Source organism: Coregonus lavaretus (assembly GCF_964263955.1).
Source record: "Coregonus lavaretus genome assembly, contig: SUPER_35_unloc_1, whole genome shotgun sequence".
In the NCBI taxonomy this organism is placed as follows: domain Eukaryota; kingdom Metazoa; phylum Chordata; class Actinopteri; order Salmoniformes; family Salmonidae; genus Coregonus; species Coregonus lavaretus.
In genome coordinates this window covers 5,332,643-5,342,329 of record NW_028167181.1, presented here as the reverse complement: position 1 = coordinate 5,342,329, position 9,687 = coordinate 5,332,643, and the positions used below count along the sequence as shown (strand labels likewise).

General features: G+C 47.3%; 1 protein-coding gene across 1 annotated transcript in view; it reads right to left on the bottom strand.

Moving 5' to 3' along the window:
- spag5 (sperm associated antigen 5) overlaps positions 1 to 8,071 on the bottom strand; it is a 15,570-nt gene extending 7,499 nt beyond the window's left edge. The window contains exons 1-12 of the mRNA XM_084188528.1: positions 8,035 to 8,071; positions 7,394 to 7,460; positions 7,135 to 7,263; positions 4,903 to 7,043; positions 4,015 to 4,669; positions 2,222 to 2,314; positions 1,962 to 2,096; positions 1,697 to 1,790; positions 1,404 to 1,551; positions 1,241 to 1,291; positions 450 to 624; positions 75 to 208 (exon numbers count right to left, since the gene is read on the bottom strand). Coding sequence (XP_084044654.1) covers positions 75 to 208; positions 450 to 624; positions 1,241 to 1,291; positions 1,404 to 1,551; positions 1,697 to 1,790; positions 1,962 to 2,096; positions 2,222 to 2,314; positions 4,015 to 4,669; positions 4,903 to 7,043; positions 7,135 to 7,263; positions 7,394 to 7,432 — 3,794 coding nt within the window. The 5' untranslated portion in view covers positions 7,433 to 7,460; positions 8,035 to 8,071. The remainder of the gene's footprint in view (positions 1 to 74; positions 209 to 449; positions 625 to 1,240; positions 1,292 to 1,403; positions 1,552 to 1,696; positions 1,791 to 1,961; positions 2,097 to 2,221; positions 2,315 to 4,014; positions 4,670 to 4,902; positions 7,044 to 7,134; positions 7,264 to 7,393; positions 7,461 to 8,034) is intronic.
- Positions 8,072 to 9,687: the final 1,616 nt, after the last annotated feature.

Here is a 9,687-nt window from a genome sequence, read left to right as displayed (position 1 = left end):
ATTTAAAAACTATTATTTCTAATAACTAAATGTAATATGACTCCACAGTGAGTGGTACTAGTGATGGGTCTTACTGGAGTTGGCTGAGGGCTCCTTTGAGGTCCTCACACTGGATGTTCCTCTCCCTGAGCCCCTGTAGGTTAGCCCGGAGGGTCCCCTCGCTCTCCACCACCTGCTCCCTGGCCATATCATTCTCCATCTGTAGGAACTACACAGGAGATGAGGAGGTACAGAGCTGTTACACACAGCGCACATCACGGCTGAGTTTAGAATCAGCACACAGGAAGAGAGAGTGAGAGGAGAGAAAGAGAGAGATATACAGAGTAAAAGAAGGAGAGAGAGAGAGAGAGAGAGACTGGTAAGGAGCAGAGAAAGACAGACAGAAAAAAGCAAGAGAAAAAGCCCCACCACATCCAGCACTGCAGAGAGCGATCCAGTGGTCCCCCTACCTCGTTCGTCTCCATCACGCTGTTGAGCTGCTTGCGGACTTCATGGAGCTTCTGCAGCTGCAGGCTCTGGCTGTGGGAGTGGCTCTGCAGCTGGATCAGCTGCTCCTCGCTGTGGGCCAGAGCCTGGGACAGCTCACATACACGCTGCTCTGACTGGACCAACGCACCCTCCAACCTGGACACAGGAGGGGTTCAATTCATGTTATAAAACAGGTTGTTTGGACCCTGGATGCTGATTGGTTGATATGTGGGACAACTCCCGCAAAATAGAATGACGTGTTAATGTCATAATTCCACTGTCCTGCAGCCCATTACTTTTTCCATGCTACTATTTGGTTTGCAACAGTTGGGGGTTGTATAAACCCAAATGTCTGCCTCTACGACCTTGCAACAATGTATCATTTTACAAATGTGATTTCTCCTGCCAGAAGGATTGATCTTGAAACGAATTATTCACCATGGAAACTGTAAACACTCAGAATTCCATCTGTTCCCTCTGCCTTGATTCGGTCCTAAGAACATCCCTTACACAGGAGTTATCCCCGGGTTCTCATGCCTTATTGCTTAATTAAACTCAATGGCTAAACATGCCTTAATAATTAAACCAATGTGTATTATTGATTACAAATAGCTAAAGGTATGTGTCTTAGTTCATGTTAAATCATCTTTATAGCTGCAATGTGATGGGGCTAAACGTTTTTTAAAATCAGAATAGCCCATTTCAACTGTAAAATACTGATTTAAATAGTAGTGTTAATAACAGAAATGAGGTAGCTGGGGAGTTCACTTACTGGTTGGCCCTGTCGGTAGCTTGCTGGATTTCTTGCCATGACTGCTGCAACCTGAAATAACACAGTTAAGGTCATTTTTCTCTATTTAAAAAAATCTATATTTTAAATTGACAACTGCCATAGTTGAAGCACCATAACAGCTTAGAGTGAACTTTGAACCGACTTGGTGGACTCTGCGGCCAGGGCCTGCTCTAGGAAGGCATTGGAGGCCAGGGTAGAGGAGACTGTGGCAGACAGCTCCGTGACCTTCCTCTCCAGCTGAGCCCGCTCCTCCTCTCCCTCACTCAGCTTCTGCCGCAGAACACCCAACTCTGAGAGAGGGAGGGAGGGAGGGCGACAGCAAAAAAGAGAGAGTGACAATGCTAGAAAATGAATATATTATCACTTATTTTTAAACTTATCACAAGAACACTTGAAACTCGAACGCTATCTTCAATGTTTTGTTTCAATTCCTACCTGAATTCATGATAGTGGCCTGCAGATTCAAGTCCCCAATCTCTTGTCTGGCATCTTGGAGACTCAGGTAGGTTTGGTCCAGTTCCTCTTGGATCTGTCATTTAGAAGTGAGCCACGACACATTAGAATGAAGCCATAACATTGTGGAGAGACGAGTTGATGAGTTACAGAAGATAAGAACAGAGAATAGAGTGAATATAACAGGTAGTAGAGACATTGGGAGGTGTGGGAGATGAGGAAGATAAGAGAGAAAGGGAGGTCAGACCTGCTCTCTCTCCTCCACAGCCTGGTCTCTCTCTGAGAGGTGCTGGTCTCTCTCTCCTATTGCGTTGGCTGCCTTCTCATTCAGCTTCACCAGTATAGGAGTTGTCCTCTGGAGGAGACGCCTGGCGGTTTTCAGCTGGGGAGAATATGACATCTTACACACACGTCGTACAGAATAAAACACAACACATACATTGAAACCTTTTTGATCCCTTTGCTTCCCTCCTGACAAGGCAATGTAGCCTACAGGTTAACACGTACCTCTTGATGCAGACTGGCGTGCTCGCTCATGGTTCCTCTCAAGAGCTCCGATGCAGAGTTGAGGGATTCCACGTAGGCCTTGTTCAATGTAACCTGAGTGAGGACACACACGGGCAAACAAATAAGCATAAGCCGGGAACCAGGTAAATTGCCTCTAGCCCTGATCTCAGACTGTATGTACGTATGTACACTGTCTATACACTGCTCAAAAAAATAAAGGGAACACTTAAACAACACAATGTAACTCCAAGTCAATCACACTTCTGTGAAATCAAACTGTCCACTTAGAAAGCAACACTGATTGACAATAAATGTCACATGCTGTTGTTCAAATGGAATAGACAACAGGTGGAAATTATAGGCAATTAGCAAGACACCCCCAATAAAGGACTGGTTCTGCAGGTGGTGACCACAGACCACTTCTCAGTTCCTATGCTTCCTGGCTGATGTTTTGGTCACTTTTGAATGCTGGCGGTGCTTTCACTCTAGTGGTAGCATGAGACGGAGTCTACAACCCACACAAGTGGCTCAGGTAGTGCAGCTCATCCAGGATGGCACATCAATGCGAGCTGTGGCAAGAAGGTTTGCTGTGTCTGTCAGCGTAGTGTCCAGAGCATGGAGGCGCTACCAGGAGACAGGCCAGTACATCAGGAGACGTGGAGGAGGCCGTAGGAGGGCAACAACCCAGCAGCAGGACTGCTACCTCCGCCTTTGTGCAAGGAGGAGCAGGAGGAGCACTGCCAGAGCCCTGCAAAATGACCTCCAGCAGGCCACAAATGTGCATGTGTCTGCTCAAACGGTCAGAAACAGACTCCATGAGGGTGGTATGAGGGCCCGACGTCCACAGGTGGGGGTTGTGCTTACAGCCCAACACCGTGCAGGACGTTTGGCATTTGCCAGAGAACACCAAGATTGGCAAATTCGCCACTGGCGCCCTGTGCTCTTCACAGATGAAAGCAGGTTCACACTGAGCACGTGACAGACGTGACAGAGTCTGGAGACGCCGTGGAGAACGTTCTGCTGCCTGCAACACCCTCCAGCATGACGGGTTTGGCGGTGGGTCAGTCATGGTGTGGGGTGGCATTTCTTTGGGGGGCCGCACAGCGCTCCATGTGCTCGCCAGAGGTAGCCTGACTGCCATTAGGTACCGAGATGAGATCCTGAGACCATATGCTGGTGCGGTTGGCCCTGGGTTCCTCCTAATGCAAGACAATGCTAGACCTCATGTGGCTGGAGTGTGTCAGCAGTTCCTGCAAGAGGAAGGCATTGATGCTATGGACTGGCCCGCCCGTTCCCCAGACCTGAATCCAATTGAGCACATCTGGGACATCATGTCTCGCTCCATCCACCAACGCCACGTTGCACCACAGACTGTCCAGGAGTTGGCGGATGCTTTAGTCCAGGTCTGGGAGGAGATCCCTCAGGAGACCAACCGCCACCTCATCAGGAGCATGTCCAGGCGTTGTAGGGAGGTCATACAGGCACGTGGAGGCCACACACACTACTGAGCCTCATTTTGACTTGTTTTAAGGACATTACATCAAAGTTGGATCAGCCTGTAGTGTGGTTTTCCACTTTAATTTTGAGGGTGACTCCAAATCCAGACCTCCATGGGTTGATACATTTGATTTCCATTGATAATTTTTGTGTGATTTTGTTGTCAGCACATTCAACTATGTAAAGAAAAAAGTATTTAATAAGATTATTTCATTCATTCAAATCTAGGATGTGTTATTTTAGTGTTCCCTTTATTTTTTTGAGCAGTGTATATATATATATAAATAATGTGGTACCTGTTCTGGGTAGGTCTTGGTCAGGGCAGCCATCAGCTCCTGGTGAGAACCCACACTCTCCTCCAGCTCAGAGATACGCATGGCGCAGTGAGCCCTCAGCTGCTCTGTCACACTGAAGGCGTGGCCCTTGGCGGTGAAAGCCTCCTCCATCCGTCTCCTCATGTCCTCTCTCTGCTGCAGGGTGTCTCGCACCTTCTGCACCATCCTGCCCTGGGACTCCTTGCACTTCTCATACAGGGACTTCATCTGACCATACTGTGTAGCCAGGCTCTGCTGGTCCTCTTTAACCAGATATCTTATCTGCCTCATGCTGCTGAGAGCAGCCTCAGTGTCTCCACTCAGGGCTGTCATGGTGCTCCTGGTGTCCTGCATGCTGTGGACCAGGTTCTGTAGAGTGGTCTGGTCCAGTTCTAGCTCCTTGATCCTCTCCAGGGCCGTCACATACAGGTCTTTGTAGGTTAGCGTCTGGCTGAGCTCAGTGTGGTCTGTCTGGACCAGCTTGTCCCTGAGTTCTGAGGGCCCGGGTCCCCTAGAGTGGCCCTGTCCCCTGGCTGTGCACAGCTGCTGCACCAGGGCCTCCACCATGATGAGAGTGGAGGTCAGCCTCTGCTCCAGCTCCTGTCTGGGGACCCCGCACAGGCTCCCAGGGGCCAGACTGACACACACACACAGACAGACAGAGACACAGACAGAAAGAGAGAGAGAGAAAGAGAGATACAGGGAGAAAATAGTCAATCACACAGTTCTCATATACACACAAACGCTGCTTGTGCACACTTCTCTCAGACAAACAAACACCAAAAAACTATGTTTACATGGTTCATATGACATAAATACTGAACATTTTACACAGTTCTCACTCACAAAAACACACAGTCCGATACTCACTTCCAGAGCAGAGAGTCGGTGCTGGTGCAGGCGTCGGACACCGAGAACTCCCTCTTCCTCTCAAACTGACCAGAGGTGTTGGCACTGCGGTCTGCCCGCCTCACTGGAGTGGTGCCAACACACATGCTGTGGCACTCTACAGCCACGGTGCCTGCTGTAGTGCCCACTACAGGAGGGGCGGGAGCGGGTGTAAGGGCCAGGGCAGGGTTGCTAACAGCGGCCATCAGGATGAGGCGCTGAGCCATCTGGATGAGTTGCTGCTGTACGGGCTCCTCACGAACCAACCCTGGTAAATGATCAAAAAGACCCATCTCCACTTTGGGTTGGGATTTTACACGAGGCACATCCACCTCTGGCCTCATCTCCACAGTCTCTGTGACTGGGTCTGGAGAAGGAGGGGGCTTGCGGATCGATGCGGCACCCACTGCCGTGGAGTTGAACTTTGGCAGAGGCATGGGGCTCTCCAGGACGGCCGCCCAGAGTCGGCTGTCTGGGTTGGCCGGGACTACAAAGCTACCCTCCGCAGAGTTGATGGGGACACAGCCCCTGCCGGTTTCCAGAGCGGAATCCTCCATTTGGGCAAAAGACAATTTCTGAACGCCCCCTCTTCTGGTCATGGGGGTTGCGCTAAGAACGGGGCTGAAGAGCTCAAACTGTAAAGCATCACCACCGCCGGCCCTCCTCGCTACAGAGGGGATCTCGGGTAGCTCAGTCAACACGTCAGCAATGTTCTCAGAGCTCGCGTCGTCTGTAGTGTTGGAGGGAAGAGGAGCGTTACTGCTTGAACCCAGCGCGCTGTCTCTGGCCCCACTGGACTCCTGCAATGAACCATGAGAATGGGAGCGAGAGACTATCGATGGGTTGTCTTCATCTACAGGTGTGGAGCTCCTGGCCGAGGCTCCAAACTCATTGCAATGGGAGCTATCAGATTCCAACTGTATAGATGGAGCCAGGACGCTGTCTTCAGCATGGAGAGAAGAACCCTGTTTGGGGCCTTCAGGGAAAAGCTGACAGGCGACATCATCCAGGTCCTTCAATGATCTTAAGGATGCATTTCCCATTGAGGGCTCACTGATGGCAGGGGTGTCCGCTTTTGACACGGCACCTTCAGTTTCCACATGGCAATAAGGGTGTTCTGCATGATCGGAGGACTGCTCCTCTATGATGCTTGGGTTGACACTGTGGTTGTACAGTAGATGACTGGTCACAGTCTGATTCTCAGGTAGGAGGATAGTGTCTTCGGACACTCTGGTGGACTCTGAGACTTCAACCTCAAGCCCAGCGCAGATGAAGGATTTGAATGTCACATCTGCTTGTCCGCCAATGGCATTTTGAACACCAGTTGACTCGTCATTGTTATGAACCAGCTCTATTGATTTCAAAGTACTACTTTGAAGACTACAATGTGTGGGTTCTTTGAAGGAAAGGTCTACACTAGAGGCGGCCATATTACAATAGAGGTGATCTGCGCGGTCATCGATGGACTGCATGTCCAAGTCATCTACTATAACACTTGGATATATACTGTCATTGTATGGCTGATGGTGGCTTGCAGGCTGATCCTTTGGTAGGACTATAGTATCATGTGCCACCCTGGAAGCCTCTGAAACTTCCACCTCCCCTCCGGTGCAGATGAAAGATTTAAATGTTACATCTCCCTGTCCGCCAGTGACAGTCTCAGTGATGTGGGCTATATCTGTGAACTGTGGAACACTAAGACTGGTGTTTGAACCCCCATTAAAGGATAGATCAGCTTCAGTTGTGGCCAAATCGTTTTCCAAATCACAATAGACGTGATCCACATGGTTGTCGCAGCATTGAGTAACCATACTGTCAGAGAGACATGTGTTTTCATTTTCATAGCCAGGAAGAGAAGAGATGTTCAATTGATTTTTGGGTAGGATGATGGTTTCGTCTACAACCCTTGAGGGGTCTGAAACCTCAACCTCACCCCCAGCACAGATGAAGGACTTGAAGGTAATGTCTCCAAATCTTGTATCAACAGCTGTGTCCTCAGTGGTAGGAGCTGTATCACTGGTAGTAGTTTTATCACTGGGCTTTGGAACACTAGGGGTGCATTGGACCTCAGCTGGTTGAGGGCCATATGTTAACCGATCTGGGTAGATGAACACACCATCATTCTGTAGGGAGAAGTATAAGGTAAAGTTACAATTTCTAACAATAGTTCAGTGAATGGGAGCCATAGGCCCATAGCTTGGCTGTTCATCATACCTTGGGTGTTTTGAGGATATTGTTGCCCGACCTTGATCTCGATTTGAGTCTAGAAGATGGGGTTGAGAGATGCGCAATTTCATTCTGGACACACCTCAATGGGGTGCGTTCTCCAGATCTTGTTGAAGGCTGGGTACATTGAGAGAAGCCATCATCCAGTTATTGATAAACAATTTAGCTAGCTAATGTTAGCGACACAATTATGGTCGAACATTCTGTTTGGTACCTTCATAATACATGTATGAAATGCAAATCTTACCATGGTCTCGGCAAATGTATGCGATCTTCTCGTGGACATGATGAAGGCTTGTGTGGCTGGGCTACTACTGTCAGAATACAAACAACCTGGTATAATTGTTGGAGCCATATCAGACCTGTTACCAACTTGCCTGGCTAGGAAGCGTTTAGACAAAATTGCTGGGGTGTACTCATTTGTCGGATTCCGTTGCAAAACGTCTATTGGACAAATTCATGTAAGTCCCTCCCGTTTCGTTCCGTTTAAGAAACGTTTTGCAACAGAATCGGCGGAATGAATACACTCCTGATGTAGGTAGCTAGGTAACGTTAACTATGGAAGATATGAAAGATATAACGTTGACTGAAATTTGCTAATAAGCCTACCATTGAGCATATTATTAATTGTGTTAAAGGACAGAGGTCATGCAGAATTTGAACTTCACGGGGACATTTGTGTAACGTTAGCTAGCTAGTGTCTAACGTTAGCTAGAGTTAACGTTACCCCCTCGTTAGATGGTTAACGTTATGAAACGTGACCCTATTTAAATTATTCGGCTACAAAGCGCTGTACATAAGTCATTGAGCTATTTCATGTGGTTAATATGAACAGCTACTTACCTAAATATTTGCTAAAGAAAATGTATTTGAATGAAGTAAACAAACCAGCAGCAGGAGTAAACGTCAACCGCCTGTTCTTCATTCAAACGTGAGTAGGTTCGCTGCTATTGGTTATAAACCGTAAACGTCAACTCTCCAACGCCTTCACGTAAATCTATGGGTCGCCTTTTACCCATTACTGCCACCTGTTGTTGTATTTGTTTTGTGCACCATATTCTTCTTCTGTGGGTTTTATGGCGGACTACAACCCAAAAAGGTGTATTGCCGCCACCAACTGGACGGGTTGAAACCAAAACAAGGTAAAAAATAAAATCCATGCGTAATAGGGAAACTAACTTAATCCACCCAAATGAAAATAGTACATTGACAAAACAAATCAAAACTCCCACTTCTTCCTTCTTTCAATTCTCCATATCTCCCTTCTCAGGCTCTAGGGCCTGAGAGGGTGGTACGGCTTGTGACAATATTCCATGTAACTCCTTTGCCGAGAAATCTTTCAGCCCCACAATGATTTCTATCTTCCTGGACCTTCTCTCCACCTTGGCAGTGCCATTTATCACCATAGCTATAAAGGCCACAAAGTCCACCTTCTTAACCTTTAAAATGTCAGGATCCTGCTGGTGAAAGGCAACCCCTGCAGCCTGCAGTGAAGGCCTATGCACCACCATGGACTCTTCAAGTGCATCATTCAAACCCTCAACCTTTTTAACAGCTGCTGCATATGATATGCTCTGGATAGCCCTGACTTTGGCCACCTCATTCTCTTTCATCCTTGTGGGGCATTCAAAAGACATGGCTTCATGGTTCCCACCACAATTGCAACATGTCACATTTTTTTATTTTATTTTATTTTACCTTTATTTAACTAGACAAGTCAGTTAAGAACAAATTCTTATTTACAATGACGGCCTACACCGGCCAAACCCGGAATATTGTCACGATTTTCATCACTTTTATAACACATAATATGATATTTTCCCCCACCCAACTTGGATATCTCAGCATTTCCCTTCTGCAAACACTTGAAACATGACAAAAAGCTTTCCAATGATCACACTGCATTGGTCTTGGGATAAATGCTCTGACTCTGTAATTAATATACCCTAACTGCACTTGAGTAGGGAGAGACTCCATATAAAAAATCTAAAGAACAGATAGACTCTTCACTTTTTCTTCATTCACCACACAATTCATCAGGAATATTTTTCATCTCTTTAACATCTACTTCCCACCAGACTCCAGATATATTCCCTTTTAGGGGTGCCCTGTTCCTAAGAGACACACAACACACTTCAAACTTATCAAATCGGGTGAGACGCAACACACGTTTCTTCTGATTCTCAGAAGCACTAAAAATCAAAACCAGCCCGCCTCTCTTCATCCTCACAGCTTTCACTCTACCCAGCACTCTCTCCACCAGTTTGGATATCTCAAATGGATTCCTCAAGATTGGTACTCTGCTCAGCTGCTCCTCATTAACAAACCATACTCCTACTAGATACGAAGTGACATTCTCATCACTGTACTCTACTTTGCACCGTTTTCCATTCTTTTGGACAATACTCCAATTCTCCTTGATTCTACCACCATTAGATTCAGATTCCACTTCATCATCCGCTTCCACCATCTTTTTCTCTCAACTAGTCCACCGTATTATTTTCAAACGTTCCAGATGCTGCATGTTCACAAAGACTAAAT